Below are 21,357 nucleotides of genomic sequence, written 5' to 3'. Positions count from 1 at the left end.
ATTCTTAACAGACTGGCTGATGGCAACATCCTGAGGGATAGCCAGCATGGGTTTGTTGTGGGTAGGTCTTGCTTGACCAATCTTATTTCCTTTTACAACCAGGTGACCTAACACCTGGACAGTGGAGAAGAGATTGATGTCATATATCTTGATTTGACAAAAGCCTTTGATCTGGTATCCCATGATCACCTCCTAGAAAAACTGGCCTCAGCCTCATCACAATCCACTGGCTGGAGAATTGGCTCTGTGTTAGGACTCAGAGGTTGGTGGTTGATGCAAGTCAATAATCATGGTGCGCTGTGACCAGTGGGGTCCCCCAAGGCTCTGTCCTAGGGCCTACACTAGTCAAACCTTCATTAATGATGTGGACATTGATATCAGAAGGAGACTGGCCAAGTTCACCAATGACACCAAACTGGGGTAAAGCGTCCACACCTGAGGACAGGAGGGTGATCCAGGCTGACCTTGCCAGGCTCAGGAAATGGGTAGATGAGAACCTGCTGGTGTTTAACACCAAGAAATGCAGGGTTCTCCACCTTGAGAAGAAAAACCTGCAGCATTCTTATAGGCTCGGCCGTGCTACGCTGGCTAGCACTACAGGTGAAAGGGACTTGGGGGTCATAATTGACCACAAGATGAACATGAGCCAGCAATGTGATGCTGCACCTAGTAAAGTGAGCAAAATACTGGCTTGCATCCATAGATGCTTCTCAAGCAAATTCCAAGACTTCATTCTCCCATTGTACTCAGCCTTGGTGAGGCCACAGCTGGAGTACTGCGTCCAGTTTTGAGGTCCACAATTCAAAAAGGATGTGGAAAAGCTTGAGAGAGTGCATAGGAGAGCCACGCGCATGATCAAAGGTCAGGAAAACAGACCCTATGATGAAAGGCTGAGAGCCATGGGACTCTTCAGCCTGGAAAAATGCAGGCTCAGGGGTGATCTGGTGGCTACCTATAAGTTTATTAGGGGTGCTCACCAGGATCTGGGGGAACATTTGTTCACGAGAGCGCCCCAAGGGATGACAAGGTCAAATGGTCACAAACTCCTCCGTGACCGTTTCAGGCTGGACATAAGGAAGAACTTCTTTACTGCCTGAGCCCCCAAGGTTTGGAATAACCTGCTGCTGGAGGTGGTTCAAGCACCTATGAACGCCTTCAAAAGATGTTTGGATATTTATCTTGCTGAGATCCTATGATCCCTTGTGACTTCCTGTCCCTGGGGCAGGGGGCTGGACTTGAAGCTCTTCTGAAGTCCCTTCCTACCCTAATGCCTATCAAATCTGTGTCTATTAAATATCTTTTTACCTTTCCTATACTCAACATCCACCTGCCCATAAAAAATATTGCACAGATAGAAACTCAGTTCTCAATGGCAGGGTGGAGGGGGCAACCATTTAGTGACTGTATATATTTGACCACTTCAATAATAGATTATTTCTATATAGTATATTTTGTATCTAAAGAATACCAATGTGTTTTACAAATGATGTAGTCCTCTATTGACTTTAGGGCCTTGTTATACCTTTACACCGTAAGCCGCACAAATGTTGATCAGTGTTAGTGCTAGCTTAGAGTCTGGAGCAGTCAAACCCTTTGTCTAGAAACCATCTCTGACTGTCTCCCACCTACATAGCTGTGAGCATAGGCGACTGGTAGGGAGGACACAGGGGGGGCACATGCCCCCCTTGATAGGGCCGTCCCTGCTGCCGATGCCACCAGTGGCGTCTGTGGGTGCATGCCATCTCTGCCCCCACCACCAATGCTGCCAGCAGTATCCGCAGGTGCTCACCAGCTCCACCCCCCACCACCATACCCCGCCCACCCCAGACTCAGGAGACACCAGTCGCCCATGTCTGTAAGTTGCTGCTAGAGGCCTGGTGAGCAGGGGAAGAACTAGGAGCTGTAGCTGTGAGTTGTGGTGAGAACTAGTGAGCCAGGACAGGCTTCTATCCCTACTCTATTGGCAGGGGTGGAAGAGATCCCGGAATACTGGATAACTTCATCTCAGGCAGGAGTGGCCACACCTTAAGGGAACAGGAGCTGGGTACTGCAGATCAGAGATAATCCTGCCCTGGAGTGGTGAAGCTTTGAACTATATAATGCTTAAAACTACTTTAAGGTGGTAGTGTCTAGACAATCCAGAGGTTAAGAGCTCTAGGAGCTGCCCAAAATTACTATGTAACAAGGCCCTCAATATACAAATTTCTTTACCCACCAGTGAAATAGACCTGCTTTGTGATGGAATGCTCTCTAGAATAGTGAACAGCAAAATCACATAACAGATAGGAAAATCAAGAACAGTATTGTTTCTAGCTGAAAATTACTGAGGAAATTAGGTCAACAGAATGTAATTATCTAAACTGGAACCTCCTAAGGGCACTGGCCAAAGCCGTGCACATGACTAGCTGTTCTTTTTTTTTAATTTTGCTTTGAGGAGACAAAAATTAGCAAAAAAAAAAAAAAGTCAGTTTCTGTGGTACAAAATGTTTTTCAGTGAAATATTTTTAGAGGTGCACCGATACATCAGTCCATTATCAGATTGGTACCAATATAAAGAAAATTGGCTGTATCGGAACCAGCCCAATGCAGCTGATAATTTGGCCAATAAATGCCTGTGTATGCGTGCAGCCACAGCGCAGCACATAGACAATGAGGCGTACATCCCGGTACTTTGGAGAGCTGCGTACAGCTGGTAGGTCCGTTGTGGTGGAAGGGGAGAGGGGAGGGAAGGGGCATGGGTGGGCAGATCGAGGGAGGGAGTGGGGCAGAGGCAGACTGCCCAACTGGGCAGGGCGGTGCAGTGCGGGGCGGGGCATGGGACAGAACTGCGGCTAATCTGGGGGACGTGGAGGTGGGGAACTTCCGTAACTGCTAGCACCCCCGGAGGGCATGGGGGGGGTGGGGGAGAGGTGTGTGCCCCAGGATCTACATAGGGTGGGGTGGGGTGGGGTGGGGTAGGCAGGCTGCAGCTATGGGCTAGAGTCAAGGCTGCAGCGGGCTGTTCTCGGCAGGGGCTGGGCTCAGGGTGGGAGATGGTGGCGCTGGGAGGGGTGCTATGGGGGGGCATGCAGCCACTCCAAATTTCACCATAGCCCCCTCCCAGCGCCACCACCGCCTGCCCTGAGTCCAGCCCCCGCTGAGAACAGCCCAGCACAGCCCCAGCTCCAGCCCGCAGCTGCAGCCTGCCCGCCCCACCCCACCCTGCCCGCCCGCCCCACCCCACCCTGCCTTCCACAGATCCGGGGGGCACATGTCCCCCCGTGCCCTCCTGTGGCACAAGCAGCAGCAGGAACTACCGCCCCCCCCGTACCTCCCAGATGAGCCACGGCTCTGTCCCGTGTCCCGCCCCACCCTGGCTGGGCAGTCTGCCCCTGCCCCACTCCCTCCCTCGCCACAGGGAGTGTTGATCTGCTCCCCCCCATGCCCCTTCCCTCCCCACTCCCCTTCCACCACAACAGACTTAACAGCTACAGGCAGCTATATTGGAAATTGGATTGGTATCGGCCGATATGCCTCCTTAAAAAGCAGCTATCTGTATTGGGCCCCAAAATGTCTATCAGTGCACCCCTAAATGTTTTGAGCTCTGTTTTAGTGCTGTCAGCACAGCTTAAATGAATTCTGAAATGTTTTTACTTTTTATATTTCTTGACCAAAACACTTTGACAATCTATAAAATGTTTCAGTCATTTTTCTCCTTCAAAAAATTCTGTAAAGTTTGAGCATATTTTTGGTGCTGACAGTTTACCATGATTCATAGATTCATAGATGTTAGGGTCGGAAGGGACCTTAATAGATCATCAAGTCCGACCCCCTGCATAAGCAGGAAAGAGTGCTGGGTCTAGATGACCCCAGCTAGATACTCGTCTAACCTCCTCTTGAAGACCCCCAGGGTAGGGGAGAGCACCACCTCCCTTGGGAGCCCGTTCCAGACCTTGGCCACTCGAACTGTGAAGAAGTTCTTCCTAATGTCCAGTCTAAATCTGCTCTCTGCTAGCTTGTGGCCATTGTTTCTTGTAACCCCCGGGGGCGCCTTGGTGAATAAATCCTCACCAATTCCCTTCTGTGCCCCCGTGATGAACTTATAGGCAGCCACAAGGTCGCCTCTCAACCTTCTCTTGCGGAGGCTGAAAAGGTCCACTTTCTCTAGTCTCTCCTCGTAGGGCTTGGTCTGCAGGCTCTTGACCATACGAGTTGCCCTTCGCTGTACCCTCTCCACGTTATCCGCATCCTTCTTGAAGTGTGGCGCCCAGAATTGCACGCAGTACTCCAACTGCGGTCTGACCAACGCCCTATAGAGGGGAAGTATCACCTCCCTGGACCTATTTGTCATGCATCTGCTGATGCACGATAAAGTGCCATTGGCTTTTCTGATGGCTTCGTCACACTGCCGGCTCATGTTCAACTTGGAGTCCACTAGGACTCCAAGATCCCTTTCCACCTCTGTGCCACCCAGCAGGTCATTCCCTAGGCTGTAGGTGTGCTGGACATTTTTCCTCCCTAGGTGCAGCACTTTGCATTTCTCCTTGTTGAACTGCATCCTGTTGTTTTCTGCCCACTTGTCCAGCCTATCCAGGTCTGCCTGCAGCTGTTCCCTGCCCTTCAGCGTGTCCACTTCTCCCCATAGCTTTGTGTCATCTGCAAACTTGGACAGAGTACATTTCACTCCCACGTCCAAGTCGCTGATGAAGACATTAAAGAGTATCGGTCCAAGGACCGAATCCTGCGGGACCCCACTGCCCACACCCTTCCAGGTCGAGACCGACCCATCTACCATGACTCTTTGGGTGCGACCCTCTAGCCAATTCGCCACCCACCGGACTGTGCAGTCATCCACATCACAGCCTCTTAATTTGTTCACCAGTATGGGGTGGGATACCGTATCGAAGGCCTTCCTGAAGTCCAGGTATACGACATCCACCCCTCCTCCTGTGTCCAGGCGTTTCATAACCTGGTCATAGAAAGAGACTAGGTTGGTCAGGCACGATCTGCCCGCCACAAACCCATGCTGGTTTCCCCTCAGCATAATTTGTCCTGCCGGGCTCTCACAAATGTGAGCCTTGATAATTTTTTCAAATACTTTACCAAGGATGGAGGTGAGACTGACCGGCCTATAGTTGCCCGGGTCCTCCTTCCTCCCCTTTTTGAAAATGGGGACCACGTTAGCCCTTTTCCAGTCCTCCGGGACTTGGCCTGTGCGCCACGAGCATTCGAATATTCCTGCCAGTGGCTCTGCAATGACGTCGGCCAGTGCCTTCAGCACCCTGGGATGGAACCCATCCGGGCCTGCCGACTTAAAGGCATCCAGTTCTTCCAAGTGACTCTGCACCACCTCAGGATCTACGCATGGAAGTCTGGCGCCTTGCTGCTGCCTCTCTACAACCCCAGTGAGAGACTTGTCATGCCCCTCGCTTAGGAACACTGAGGCAAAAAACTCGTTGAGGAGTTCAGCCTTGTCCCCCCTATCTGTCACCAATTGCTTCTGCCCATTTAGCAGGGGTCCTATTCCTCCCTGGGCCTTCCTTTTACTCCCTATATATCTAAAAAACAATTTCTTGTTGTCCTTTACTTGGGTTGCCATCCTCAGCTCCATGCAGATGATCTTTCATTACATCTCATTTCAAACATGACACAGGCAGGAAGGAGCACAGCAGTGGCATGACAGGCATAAAAATCAAAGCTCTTTGCAGGCCCACTTTAAAGTTTGACCATGTACAATTAGATACCTTTCATTAAATTTGCTTCAAACCATGCATCTATAGCCCTATTATGTGCTGCTTTGGGAATCCCACTTTGTTGTCTTTGAGCTGTCTACCACCATCTGTTTTTAACACACTTCAGAAATAAGTTACCTAGACACAGGGTTACAAAGCTGTTGTAAGGAAAAGTGAAAAGCCCTGCCTTTTTTACGCAGGCATGACATACAAAGAATACACAGTGTGATCATTTTCCAAGTGGGGATTGGACAGTGGGAGATTTTCTTTATAGTAGCCACAATAACACTCTCAGTTAGAAAAGAGGAGAATTCCAAATGTGTGTGTGAAATATAATAAACAGAACACATCCTCCCTCATTTTGGCCTGATTCAGGGGAGCCTGGGTCAGGGTCACAGCTCCACTGGGTATATATTCTATTGTGTAATGCATTTCATCCTTTCAAGTCCATTTCCTTGCATCTGAGGAAATGATTAGGTTGTTAACCCAGGATTTAGAAGACAAAGGCTCCATTTCCTGTTCTTCCACAGACTTCTTGCGTAAGTTTGGGCAAGTTAAGGTGCAGACAGATGTAGAATTTGAAGCACTTAAAATATACACACCCTATGATGCACTCCAAAAATGGCAGAAGTGCTCCCAAAGTAACCCCAAAGAAATTACTAGTTGGAAACCATTCGTTCCTGTTACATATATGCAGCCTACAGAATGTGGCAGGGTGCTTGGTCCTCCAGTATCCCGCATTGCTCAAATATTTCCTACTTCTGGGGGTGAAGGAAGGAAAAGTAGGGCACTGTGTCAGTGAGCACTCCTCTGTTTGCTCCTATGAATGCCCCGACACATACCCTCTTCTCGCCAGAACTGGGATTCTTCAGAATTAGGGGACCAAGGCTCAGTGCCCCCCTGCTGGAACTAGGGGACCCTGGAAGCAGGAAACTGGAGGTCTGGTGCTCTCCATGGCTGGAAATGGGAGATCCTCCACTCTGTTGGATCTGGAATTTGTGCTTTCCAGTCCCTAATCCCTGTGTACCTGTATCTGACTGTAGACATCCAAATCACATTCAGGATTTTGGTCTCTCTTTTTATCCCTCAGTTCTCAACTGGTAATATGGGATTAGGTGTTCTGCCCCACACTGAAGAGGTTTATGTGATTAAATACCTCATAGACAGGTTGGCTCAAATATTGTGGCAATGGGGGCAGAGGTAGGAGCTCATAGGTTGCTAGAACAAATGGCACACACTGGGCCAATTTCTGGGTATGTTGTTTTCAAATATAACTTTGTGCCATCTGGGAATGGAATATACTTAGAGTATTTTGATATACAATATAGTACTGTTGATCATCTACAATTGTTAAAATGTCCACTGTGAACTTTGAAAGTGCCATATTCTAAAACTAATCCCACCAAATCTTGCAAGAACTAGGCAGCTCAGTTTGCTACGTGATTTAGGAAATCTGAATAGCCAGGTGAGTCTATAATTTCTTTTAAGGCATTGGTATTCTCTTGTCTTTCCACAGGAAGCTTTTCAGGAGACAATGACCACTTCTTGGCAATTCATCAGAGAAAGAGTGGGAAACCTGTATTTAGCTATCACCACGTGCAAAGTTTAGAAAGAAGTTTGGACACAAGCAACCAGAAGAATAACAAACACAATTTCCATTCCTCTTCCCACACCAAAGTCAGCAAGCTGCACCCTGCCATCATTGTCAAATCACCATTCCCAAGATCTGCATATGACCCATCCCTTAATCTATTGGCTATGACTGGTCAGGACTTGGAAGTGGAAAATCTCCCTGTTCCAGCAGCTAACATTATTGTTGTGGTAAGTGCCTTTCTCCAGATCTCGATATTGCTGCCTGTGCCTTTTTATCCAAGGCATTCAATGATCTAAATCAATGGTTTCCACACTAGTTTGCAGACTACTATTGACTTGAGCGACCACAGCAAATGGTCCCTAGTTCGAGTTGCTCCACCCTTGCAATTAAAAGTTGCATGAAAAGAATGAATGGTGGGCCATGAGAGATTTTGAGGTTTGATAATCCAAGAGATTTGGGACCAGTTGGACTAAATTAATGGCTACACCATGCATCCCTCATGTTGTCCTTCTTATTCAAGTACAGTTCCCATTCAGTAAGCCCCGGTGTGTATTTGTGTGTGTGGTGTGTGTGTGTGCATACACTAAACAAGCAGACAGTGGAAGATCTGCTCCTATGTTGTTAGGCAACTCATTTTTCCTTTAGATGTCCTGAATACCTATCTTCCTCTATGTTTCTGTCTATTTAAAAACTCTGAGCAGCATTTAATTGACAAAACTCTGTCCTACTGAGGCAGCAATAAACATTCTTGCATTTGAGATGCTCACTGGGTACTTTCTAGGTTCAGACAAGAACTTATCTATCAGGCCAAAAAGGAATCTCCCTGGCCAGGTTCCTAACAAGTTGCTGGGAGCTGTGCCAAACTTTTCTGGCAAACCATTAAGGAGAAAAACCAAGATGTTCTCCTTTAAAGGAGAAATGCATGGGAAACAGTGGGTTCCCCCTAGGAGGCTGGCAGAGTTCCAGCCTTCAAGAGGCTGGGAGGCGTGAGAGAAGGGTGGCCAGCAGGGAGCGTACGCATGCACATGGCCACCAGGCAGCCTGGAGAGCAGCTCCCCACAGGTAAGTTGGGCAATGGAGAAGGGAAGGATTGAGGCCTCCATAATGGGGGAGGAGGAAGGGAGGGAGGGAGTTGGATGAGGCTGGGGCTGCTGCCCAGCTGGTAGTACGTGGGGCTTGGGACCCAGGGCTGGAATGCACAACTGCAGAGCCTGGATGGCAAGCAGGATGGAGTCACAGGCAGCTCATCCGGGAGGTCAGGTGTGGGGGCTCCTCACCACTGCGTGTACTCCTGGCAGGGGCTTGGGGGGCAAGTGCTCTCAGATTTGTGCACGGGGTGGAGGCAGGTGCAGACTGCCCACTGTGGGCATGGGCTCCACATCCTGCTGCCCTCCCCATGGGGCCTCTGCCACCCAATGGGCAGGACCTTGTGCAGCAGGGCAGAGAGGGATGGGGAAGCTCAGTACCCACACCGCAAGCCCTGTGCTGCCATGGCAAAGTGCCCCCTGTCTGCCTAGCAGCAGCAGGACTGGTATCATGGAGTTGTGCCCTTCACTGCTTCTGGGCAGGCAGGGGGTGCCTTGCCATAGTGGCGCAAAGCTCTGAGTGGTGGCAATGAGCTTCCCCACCCTGCTCTGCCCTGCCATGCTGGGTCCCTCCCGCTGGGTTATGGAGGCCCCAGGAGGAGAGCAGCAGGACGGGGAACCCCGAGCCCACAGTGGGCAGCCCACATGTACCCTGTTCCGCATGGGCTTCACTCTGGCCGTGCCACTCATGGGGGAGGAGGAGACAGGCTTTGTGCTTCATTCTGCCTCAGCAGCTGCTTCCTCTTGTGGGCAGCAGCCAGGGTTTGGGTGCTGCTGTGGTGATGAAAGAGCCTGCAGACCTGCATCTCTGGCCCCATAGCACTGGAAGCTAGGGGCCCTCTCTGGCAGGGCTGGGGGGGAGCTATGGGTGGGGAGTGAGGGGCACCAGAAGGGCCCAGGGGGCTTTGGGTCAGGAGTGAGGGGCAATGTCATGGACAGGGTTCTGGCAGACAGGGCTGCTCAGCACCACAAAGCAGTTGGGCAGCATGGGGGAACAGCTGCAGCTTGACCTGCATCCTGGTGAATGAAGGGGACAGGAGGGGGCTCTGATTTTCTGTGATAAAAAACCCAAAATCAAACACCAAAATGGATAGGTATTTAGAATTTCTTTTATTATAGTATTAAGGCACTGGTAGGCTTCCAAATTGCTTTAAAGTTGTACATATATCAATAAAATATTGTGTTTAACTGATACCTATGTATATAGTGATGTGTCATTTTAATCACAAAAAACAGATTGGGAGGGGGAGGTTTAATCAGAGAATTTGTGATTTTTTTTTTATCAGAGAATTGGAGATTTTTAAACAAAGAAAACCAGGATCCCAGCAGATCACCATTCCATATGGAGTGCAAAGAAAAAAATAATAGGTACTGAAGTGTCATTGACTGCTATTGCAGTAAGAGGCAGGTATAGTCCTTGAAGCTATTACCTACATGCCAGGGAAAGCCACTGACGCCATGTAGTCACTGATCCATCAGGTTCATCCCATTCCTTCCCCACTGTTCTTTTCTCTTGCTGTAAAAATAGTCCTTGCAGGGCTGTGTCCCATGACATATGCAGGGACTACATGAATTCTGCATGGGCAACAATATTCTGCTTCCTGGCATGGTAAAGCTTACATGGGTGCTGGTATAGTCCCGCCTCACCATGTAGGAAAGAGGAGGATTTCTCTTTTTATTTTCTAACGTATAAAATTCAGTAATTCGTAACACTTCTCCCACTCATTAGTGTGAATTACTAAGCTTCAATTGTTAGTATATGACTAATTGTAACTCTCAGGATATGACTAATTCTGTAAATTGTTTTGAAATACTGTTCTAGGAAAGATGCTAGATTTAAAAAACACAAGCTTTTTAAAATGATTAATGAGGATAAAGCTACCCTGTTGTACAAAATTTTGGCATTTTAGCATAGGGATTTTTTCAAAAGGAAGATTCTTGATTTGACCGCTACTACACACCTAAGTAGCTCCAGGTTGCTATGCTGATAGATATACCAAATATCTGCTCATCTATTGATGTAAATGGAATGTAAGTAAATGCAGGAGAAACACAAGAGGTAGAATAGAACCAGCAGTGAAAGAAAGAGTTCATTTGGATTCATGAAATGTTTTATACTAATGCTAACTGATAGTAAAAATGTATTTCCAGAGGATTAGTAGCTAAGGATCAAATTCTGTTCTTATGGGCAACACATGCAGCTCCTGTTTGATATGGGATGTGTAACAACACAGATTTAGCCTTATTCAAACTTCTGCACTGAGATGGATGGAGCAGCTGATGGTGCTGTTCACTGAGAACCTGTCAGCTGTCAGTACAGTTGCATCAGTGAGCAGAGCTGATCAGCAAGGCAAAGTGTTCTGTGCCAGCTGATGGGCATATTAGTTGAGTGTGTCCCCAAGCTAGCCTCTACAAATAAAGCTGTCTACCCTTTCCTGCCCAACTAGAAGTTTTACTTGGCCTCTTATAAAGATGATTCCTCAACTTGAATACAGCTTCCCATGCAGATGTGAACGAATTCAGCCCAGAGTACACTGTGATATAATATTCACTCCTTTCAAAAGGTGGTAGAACTTTGTGGAGCCTGTGAGAAGCTGGACAGAACTGGGAGCCTCCAAACACTTTGTGAGGTCTCCCAGGGCTTTCAAATAGATGACTCTGCAGTTGCCTTTAAACCTAAATACAGCAGACTTTGAATTGGCAGTCATATAACTGGCCTATTAAAGCTACATTAAGTTCTCATTAAGCGACCATAGTCTGCAGCTTTGTTACCTTACTTTTGCAATGAAGAATCTGTCACTGCTCTGAGACTTTCTTTTCTGACAGAACCATATGGGCTCTAATGTCTAGGCCCAACAATGTGAGTTAAGGGAGCCTTAACTTGTGATTTCCATCTTTCTAAGGGCATGTCTGATAATCCTATTTTAATATCATCTTTTAGAATGAGTGCTCATGAAAGTGCATGTTTAATATTGGAAGTTCTGAGAAATTCAACAAATGAAAGGGCTAATCCTATAATAAAAAGTTTCCCTAAAGGCATCTTCCATCAAAGGGCAGTTCTTCCATTGCATGCTGGCCATGAGAATTCAAGCAGATATGAGCTCATTCTAGAGTGTTCCTTGTCTAAAATTTTTCCCTTAAATGTAAAGTTAAGTGGATCATAACATTAATATAATTTCAGAAATATTTTTTTTTGTTTTTAATATATTTATGCCATTTCTTTTATGTTCTGGAGTAACATTTGCTGCTTGTTGTGTCTTTTTGGTTTTGATCATTTAGGGCAAGCAACAGCATTTGCTGGATTGCTCTGGTTGACCTTTTTGTTCCAGACTTTAGCAGTGCTGTTGGCGCCTCAACTTGAAAGGGCAATTGCTAGTGTTAATGCTTCCTGTAATCCAGTTACATGACTAGCTCACATTGTGATTTAGTAGGAAAGTCTGGAAAGGGGGGTTATTTTTTCAGTAAATCAATACTGTCACAGCTTAGTGCAGGGAAATAACTAAATTCAATCTAATTTCAGTGGTTTGAGGTCCATTTTCTGTATAGTAGAGACAGACAGAAAGGATGACTGTTCAAGTATTGTAGAATTATAAGGTAAAATGTTGTGCTAAAGAAATATAATCTGACCAGCAAAATATCACTGATGCACACCTGGTTCCTTGAAGCACACTGTGAAGCCAAAAGTTTTGTGGATACTGTGTGCCAAAAGCCGTGTTTTGTAACTCCGTCAATAAAGAAGCTGTGTTAATGATTAATCTCTAGAGTGAACCTGGGGAAATTGCTTTGCTCTCCTGCATGTGGATGGAAGAGAAGAGATTTCTTTTCTAGGGATAAATTTTATATAACTCAAGGCTTTTGATTATAGAAAAAATGCTTTGCCTTATCCTATGCTTCTAGCTTTTCTGTATGGTTCTGTTTTAGGAACAGCAGGCACTTTGACTGATTGTTGTATAACTGTGCCTCATCAGTCTGACTGTTCAGCTATATGTTCCTCTAAGGTGCAGCAGTAAAAATATGAGAATAGCTGACTGATGATTTTCTATAGGACCCATTATTAAAAGTATCCTATTCACTGGGAGCATGTTTAGATCTGAAGAGAATAGTAGTGTGTCAAACAAAAATGAAAGTGATTGGCAGGCAAGTCAGTGCAGTACACAGAAGGCAGAAATGGATCCTGGATAAATGCTTATTTATTATGAAAGCTGCTGCTGTCTGATGTACATATTGAAAACTTAAAGTTTATTTTCAGTGAATATGGAAGATAAGTAAAGGATCTAATAGTATTGCTTGCCAGTAGCATAACTAGGGGTGGGTGAGTTGCGCCCAGCTCCAGGCACCAATTTAGAAGGGACACAGAATGGCAGCGCCTGGGGAGCCTGGGTCACTGCAGCAGCTTGCACCACTGCAATTTGTCCTCCCTCCCTACACCCCACATGCCAAAATTCTTAGTTACACCTCTGCGGGTTGCAGGCACGAATAATGTAGGCAGGGACCTTACAGGTAACTCTTCCGAGCTTTGCTAAAGCATCTTACCTGTAACCTTCCACTGTTTATTCAAGCCTAAGTTTCTCCAGGACAAGGAAATTTACAAGAAATAATGGCCACAAGCTAGCAGAGAGCAGCTTTAGACTAGACATTAGGAAGAACTTCTTCACAGTTCGAGTGGCCAGGGTCTGGAACGGGCTCCCAAGGGAGGTGGTGCTGTCCCCTACCCTGGGGGTCTTCAAGAGGAGGTTGGATGAGCATCTAGCTGGGGTCATCTAGACCCAGCATTCTTTCCTGCTTATGCAGGGGGTCGGACTCGATGATCTATTGAGGTCCCTTCCAACCCTAACATCTATGAATCTATGAATCTATGAAATGCATCTTACTATTTTGCAGTCTCTGTTTAGATTTGTGATATAGGCAAATGTCCACTAATAATTGAGCTGAGGCCCTTAAGCATGTTTTCATATACATCCTCCAATGTGTTTACATCCAGGGTTCAAGAAGAGAGGGACTAAATAATTTGCTCATTTCATCTGTTCTTTCATTCCACGTACCTTGTTCACAAATGTCAAAATTGCTTGTCTCATGCCATGTATCATACACATTGCTAGAGGATCATGGCACCTTACAAATGTATAAATTGCAATAAACCTAAATCTCCTCTTAATTTTACATCAGTGCAACTAAGCACCATTAACTCTATGAGAATGACTCTCAACTCACAGCTCTATGAGATTAACTATGTGGTTAACTAAACTGCTTATAGTCTGGTAACAGTCCTACGGACCAAAACTCTGTCACTACAATGGTTGATGAAAAAGGAAAATTGTCTTTGCCTGTTCCAAGATTTTTGGTGGGTGGACTGAGATATTTAAACTTCCTGTGTTTTAGCATTGTTGTCGTATCAAGTGTATTAGGTCAGCAAGCTCTGACCTATCTTTTCAGGTCATCTGAGAACCAGGGAGGTTGTCAAGGGTCAGTATTGAATGGTACATTTTCAGTGATAATGTAGAAAATTGAAGATCCTCTATTAAATGCAGAAATCAAAGCAGTTTGATTATCTGCTGGGAATACTAAGGGACTGCAGGAAAAGGAAATTCTTCTTTGAGGCTAAGAAGCTATACTGAAAATCATATTGTCACCATTATCTCAGGCCTCACTTCACAAATTACTGTTACATCTTCCTTCCTGGATAGGTTGCCTCTACATAAATGCATCTTCCTTTCTTACTTGTTAATATGACCATAACTCACAAGCACATAAATTGTATGGATCCTTCCATTGGTTTCCCATTTCCTACTGAATCCAGTTCAAGTATCACCCTGAAAGCTCTACAAATCTGCCCCTCCTCATTTATATGCCTTTCTGTCTTGACACACTGTCTCCATTTTGTTCACTTTGCTGCTGATGCGTTTTCCCGATTTTTTTTTTTCTGTTTCATCCATGCTTCCGAGTCATCGTTTTCATATGAATTTGTTCTCTAAACATGTTCATGAGGCCCCTATCTTCTCTTCTTATCAACTCAAGACCCTGCTGTGATGTTGGTAGGAAATCAGTCAATCCACAGAGATATGTATGGGGGGGAACACAACAATAAAATTGATCAAAGATTTGGAACTGAAATTGCCTGTGTTCATTGGGGCTGCCAGAGTGCTCTGATAAGACAAAACTAGTCCAGGAGTTCTCAACTGGGGGTACGTATACTCCTGGGGGTACTTGGAAAGGGGCCAGGGGGTACGCACAGGTGGGCAGGGATGGAGTGCCGCCACCCACCACCCCACGCTGCCCTCTCCCAGGAGCAGGGCCAGGGAGGGGCGAGGGCAGTGGCTCCCCTCTGTGGGCCACATAGGCACTGCCCAGCTGGCCAGACGCAAGGGGGAGGAGCTTGCACGCGGCAGCCACCGCTGCCATCTGCAACCCCGTGCCACTGCTACCGCCATGTGCAAGCCCTCTCTCTCCCCCCACCACTGGTTCACACCCAAGTGCTGCCTCTTCCCTCCCCACCCCACCCCCCCATCAGAAGGGTACCCAGAAGTGGTACAGTCCTTTAAAAAGGTTGAAAAGCCCTGATCAGGTCAAAACATTTTTTTCTCTGGAAATGGCATTTTTCCTAAACAGGTTTTTAATTGAAAACTTTAAGTTCATTTTTAATTTCCCATAAAAAACAGAATAATGTATATGCAATTATAAGAATGAAATTTTAAATAAAGACATTTTAAAAATTCTTTGGCAGAAAATCTTTGCCACTTCCAAGCAACAATCGGTTTGTGGTAAGACCAACAGACCATGGATAAGACCAAATAAAGCACTTTCAAGACAGTTTCACAGTTTCTGCCAACAGGTTGCTATAAAATCCTTTTGCTTTACTACAGCCTTCTTTCCTCCCTCTCCCTTCTCCTGCCCTGCTGGCTGCTCCCTTATATTATCTTGCTACCATTGACCAGATGCCTTCAGCCTATTGCTCAGCTCACACACAACAGCTGACTCACTCTCCATTTTGATTCCCTTTGCTACTTCCTTTTCTTGCTTTCCAGGGATTCTAGACCCACCTAGTGGTAATAAGCAGGGAAAGACCTTAATAATGAGCAGGCACAACATGTGAGTGATGTTATTGCTACTCATACCTTCTGTATTTCTACCCTGTTTGTCATGATCCCGTCATAACTCACCCTGGTTTGTAAGGTGTTTGGGACAGGAATATTGTTCTACTGTGTGTATAGCACCTAGCACAGTTGAGGTCCTGATGCTGGCTGGGTCACCTCAGATCTAATTGCAGTTGCTGCACTAATGAAGTAGTCTCAGGAGCTCTTTCGCTCACTCTCTTTGGGATAAAGAACTGAAGGATCCATATGTTGATAGATCCTTCCATAGCACATCTACCCCATCTACAAAGGCCCATGACATACTGGTGTACAATGAAACCTTCTGTAGCTTGATATTATGGCTGTCAGTATCTTGACTCCCAGATCATCAAAAGTATTCACTTCTCCTGTGGATCCTGTGAAGAAGGGCAGGATTTTCCTTGGAGTTAAAATATGTCAATTTTGTAGAATGAAAAGGAACATAAAATGCAATGGCATTCAGGAGAACAAGTCATCCACAAACTGGCAGGTTGACTGACTATGGGGCAAGGAGCCAAGTAGCTGCCCATGAAACATGACGAAGTCAGATGTGTTTTGCCACTTAACATCTGAGTCTTGATATTGTCAGACTAAAAGAAGAATTAGTACTGTGCCAGGTGAAGAGGTAAATATGGAATGCAACATCTCAGAAATAACTTGTTGAAGGGGCTTTTCTGAGGGGTCTTATCTATGAATCCTGGAAGCTGTCAAATGGGTCCATCTGAGAAAAACAATTGAGATCACATTCTTATACTCTGTTTCTTAAAAGTTCAGACAAGTATTGAACTGATTTTCAGTGAAGTTTTGCATCCCCCATTAGTGATTAGAGTGGTGAATTGCTAATGAGCTCTAAATGTTAGTTGCACATTAAGAACGACGGCAATTTTTTTAATCACTTCCCTTCCCACTGTAATCACTTGCCTGCTGTGTTCACCTGTATTTTGTGCCTTAGCCCTGAATTCTGTCTCTCCCATCAAATCTTCAAAACATTTTGTTCTTGGACACCAAGTTTAATATAATATTAATCATTCCCATTAACTTCCTCTTTTTCAATTATAATAATAGGTTCTCTCTAACTTCCCCTTTCACAATTACAATAATATATCTTCAGGAAGCCTTGCAAATAGCCTTTAGTAGCCTCCAGCTCCTCGCTAGCTCTGTCATTCTGGATTTTATTTGCACAAAGAAGTTTGGAGAGTAGGCATTTGTTGGCCTCATTTGTTTTCTGCTTCCTTCTGTGCACTTCAGCAGGGATAATTGCATGCTGAACCATTATCGTGGCATTGTGTTTGCCGTCAGTCTTTGTAGAAGATGGCAGAAAAGATTCTGTTAGTTGTAATATGCCCTAAAACCTCCCCAAGGCACTTTTATTTTTATCTTTGTTATCTCACTTGTAAAGTGTTAATAGAATATTGGTGATTAAAAAAATGCACCACTTTAATTGATTAGCTTAGTGCCAGAAGTCTAAGATAGTGGACCTACAATATTTTCAGGTTATCTGGGGAGTGGGGGAAGGGGTTCTGTGTAAAATTAAATTGGAAAACTGGGAATGGATTTTAAGATCTGGACACTTGTGTTTTGAATTTTTCATAATGGTAAACTGTACAATGCCAAGCATCCCATTGATATTTTGAAATGCAGTTGTTTAAAAGAAAGTCATACTACTGTCCATCCCAAAAAAATAGGTTAAGTATTAGGCAAATACTTCAGTTCAAGGAAAAAGAATCCACTTATTTCTCTTTCCAAAATGAAGTTGAGGGTTTTTTTCCCAGTAAATAGTGTGCTTTCTCAATCAAAACATGCATTTTCAGCAATTATTCATGGATTGAGGTTGAATTCAGCTTCATCCCAAATTAATCCTTTATTAATTTTTTGAAATGTTAGAAAAAATATTTCAGTTTTACATGCCAGATTCAAAAGAGAAATTAAGTACCATATTGTAACAAGTGAACCTTCCCAGGGTCAGTCTGATGTTGGCCCACCCACCTGTTTCTGGACTAACCACCTGCTTCTCTCGCTTGCCACACCTTGCTGGAAAATGATTAAGGTATTACACCAGTGGGAGGTAGCCCATTTTCCCACCCTGATGCTAGGGGTGCAATCTGCGGCTCTCGGGGCTCCAACCCCTTCTGCACTCTCGGGGCTCCAAGCTCTGTCCCCAGGCCCTCCCTGGGCAATCCCCTTATCCCTGGCCTCAGGAGCTTCCTTAATAGCTCCCCAAGGCTTAGGGCCCCACCTCCCTGGAGCTTTACGCTGGCTCCTATATGCAGCCTCAGACCTCCACTGCATAGTCTGGGTGCTACCACAGGTCCCTCCACCAACCTGGGCCCTGCCTCAGTGCTCCCCAATCTTGCCAACCAGAGATGTGGGAGCTGAGGTTATTAAGGCACCCCGACCTGCCTTTTACTAGAGTGGTAACTGGCCTGGTATTTCCTGGAGGCTCCCATGCCACCGGGAGCCTACCAGGCCACCCACTCCTGGCACGGTGCAGTTTTAAGTCATGCCCAGGACCAAGAGCCTCCTCACCATCTGCATCAGGTCTTGCCCTTACCTCCTGGTTGTTCCTGCTGCAGCTCAGTTACATGATGTTTCTGCATGCCCTGGCAGTAGCAAACTGCAGCCTCTTTATACCATCAAGCACCTGGTAGCTGCCTGACTGCCCTTAAAGTGGCAGGCACCAACAGTGCTCTGCCACACACACACACGCACATGCGCGCGCGTACGTGTGGAGGAGGAAAAGGAAGAACTGGCACCTCTTTGCTATTCTGTAGACACATGCTTCGGACAGTCATCTGAGTATTTCAGGGTAGGTTTATCTCAGTCTCCTCTTGAAATAGTTTTGCTTTGTATAAATACTTAAATATTTGTTTGATCTCTAGAGCTAGAGCATAGGAATGCATCTGTACTAATGTGGACTATAGTAGGTGCTCAGTTGCTTAATGGCGATGTAGTACAGCATTGGCTTACATTTGTTTGACCAAAGTTTGGTTAAGAGGAGGCGGCAAAGGAAATGATTGGGCCAGAGGATTCATAAGGTGTGAATCATTTTAGAAAATTCAAGAAAAATGGAAAGGGGGAAAAAAATAGGCTAATGGTTGCCTACAGTATTTTTTAGTGGTTTGATACTAGACAAAGCTAATTTTAGACAAGATATAGAATAACATATAGGATAACAATAGGCATATGAATTTGAGTAACACCAATAAGAATTTTTTAAATCTTATTTAAAAAATCTCTTAGTATGGATAGAGGCAACAGAGGATAAAAATCTGCATTCAACTCAGAATCTTTGCTCTTCAGCCTTGAACTACAGTTCTTGCTGAATAGCCCATCTGCAGATGATCTAAGCGCTTTTTTAAATCTGAATTTGAACCCTAGGTGAGAAAACAGACTAGCCAAGTGTTAGAGACTTTTTTGAGATTTTAGGACTTAGAGAATTAATTTTAAATATTTTTACATGTTAACAAGATTATTATTATTTTAGATAAATGTCAGCGTAAGAGTGATGTTGCAGCCATGACAGTCCAGAAATTAGGCAAGAGGCAAGGATTTCTTAGGGCAATATCTTTTTTTGACCAGTCATGTAGTTGAGATAGAGTTAGGCAAGCTTTTGAATGAAAGATATATTTTGTCAGATGTGCCCAGAATGAGCCAGGCACAAAACAGTAAAGAACAGTAGTGGGAAGGGGAGAGAAAAAATCCTAGGGTGCGGCAGACACACGTTTTCACCTTTCATGCTTTGAAAGAATGCAGGAGTCACTATCTTCCAACTGAAGGGAATCTTACCTAACACCTTTAAAAGGCAAACTTGGGCACAAAAATTTATAGGCTGGCTAGACACTAAGAGCCAAGAACTAAACATTAATATTGGCTTTATGGCATGTTATGCTTTACATGAATCCTGAATTCTTTCCACAAATGAAAGGTGAGAATGACTGTCTTCCTTTTGAGTAGGGCTTGATCACCCAGTAATCAGCTTCTTTTCTTTTGCTAATTATATCTGTTACCCCCAGTAATGTCTCATTCTGTCCCAATACTGTTCTCTGCTACACCGTGCCTGGCTCCTTTTGATCACACCTGACAAGAATGTCTTGCATTTGAAAGCTTGCCTACATTTATTCCAATAACATAGTTGGTCCAGTAAAAGATATTACCCTCAGAAATCCTCCCCTCTTTACACATGCACAAATGCACATATAAATTTGATCATGTTCCTGATATGCCTTATCTAAATCATTTAGTCATTTATATCTTTTCTGAATTTCATTATTGAATTTGCTATTCAAAATGTAGGTACCCATATGATTGTATTGAATTTTGGTGGGACTGTCTCTTTAAACCTTTCTTGGTTCTCAGAATATATCTGAAGGTCAACAATAGCTTAGTGGTTAGAGCACCTAGTAGGTAGTGTGAAACAAATGGGTAATGCTCTGAATCAGGGAGAAGGGAAATCTGAATCCAAGTCACTAATAAGAATGATTTACCCACTCCTCTACATTCTATGAGGTGGGCATTGTTGTTCGAGGTGTGTGTGGAGTGTTTTCTCAGGTGGTATTTGGTTGCTGTATCTTTTGCTATACAGACTGCTGGAGTCTGTGTGTTCTGCAAGGCCAGTGCTAACAAGCCATCTTCCAGGTTCTGAGGGTGATGCAGAAAACACAATGTAGGTACATGTTTGGTGGAGAAAGCTCAGAAAGGTTTATTGTCATCACACAGCACACCAGTTGATCTGATTTAACAATGGTCAATCCAAATTTAGTGAAGCTTGCCTTTGCAACGTAGAGACACCATATGTTAATCATGCTTCCCTAGGTCTCTATGAGGGACAGGTCTCTCAGCCACTGTATTTATACTTGCCCCATCTCATGCCAATTCTTATCTCTCTCTTTATTGAGATGTTTACTTCTGCTTGTTTCATTGCCAAGATTACGCACCTGTACTTACTATTTCTGTCTCATTAGTAAGTTCATACTTTTTACATTTGTCCATGAGTTTTTTAGCTACTGTTTTTGTTCTCTCTTCAGTATCTATTTTGCTCATTAGTGTCTTTTTATTTAGTTTTTTTTCTGACTGGACCATCCAGTGGTCATGAGGCCCCTTTCCACCATACCGCTTTTTGGCCCTGTAACTTCAGATAGCTTAGCATAACTATGGCCAGGGCCGTCCCTGGGGGGGTGCGAATCGGGGAGACCACCCCAGGCCCCGCGCTTTGAGGGGGGCCATGGAGCCAGGCAGAGCAGCAGTGGTGCAGAGCTGGGCAGAGCGGCGGCTCTTCGTCTAGCCACCCCACCCCCGATTTGCCCCGAGCCCCGCACCCTGCTCAGGTTGCCTCTGACTATGGTGTAGCACAACTGGAACTCCCACAGGGACTACCTTGTCACACCCAAAAATGAAATAATTTTACTCAAAATGTATTTTTTCCATTCACTGAAAATTCTGAAGACTAACCAAAAACTAGTTTGGACACCAAACAACAACAACAAAAAATCAAATTTTTGTACAGCCCCCATTCCAAAGATCTGCATAAGCCCATGGCTAAGCCAGCTTCCCACACCACTTACATGGCCCTTCTATGGATGCTAATGGAAAATAACCTGGGGATCTGAACAACAGTAGTTTTTCTGTTCTTTGCTTTGGTTTTGCTCTTTAGAGCTCCCTCCAAGCAGCACATTAGGAGTTACCATGAAGTGTAAGTCTAGGCTGCTGTGCCCCTTCCCTGCCCTTCCCAATCATGCCTTTGTATAGATTGGAACCACATTCATCCCACAACATAAAGGTACTCTAGATGTGAGTGGAGGCAGATTTTTATCCCTGATGAATAAATCAAGTGTGTATTCGAAGGGGTTTTTGGATATGTC

The 21,357-nt window shown here is 45.1% G+C and overlaps 1 protein-coding gene across 1 annotated transcript in view; it reads left to right on the top strand.

Annotated features, from left to right (window-relative positions):
• Positions 1 to 21,357, top strand: part of PTPRR (protein tyrosine phosphatase receptor type R) — a 261,768-nt gene that overhangs the window by 10,815 nt on the left and 229,596 nt on the right. The window contains exon 2 of the mRNA XM_019493652.2: positions 7,228 to 7,532. Within this exon, the coding sequence (XP_019349197.1) occupies positions 7,228 to 7,532 (305 nt within the window). The remainder of the gene's footprint in view (positions 1 to 7,227; positions 7,533 to 21,357) is intronic.

The sequence above is a fragment of the Alligator mississippiensis genome, chromosome 4 (assembly GCF_030867095.1).
Source record: "Alligator mississippiensis isolate rAllMis1 chromosome 4, rAllMis1, whole genome shotgun sequence".
Taxonomy (NCBI): Eukaryota; Metazoa; Chordata; order Crocodylia; family Alligatoridae; genus Alligator; species Alligator mississippiensis.
The sequence above is the reverse complement of the archived record's forward strand: the minus strand, read 5'-3'. Positions and strand labels throughout refer to the sequence as shown.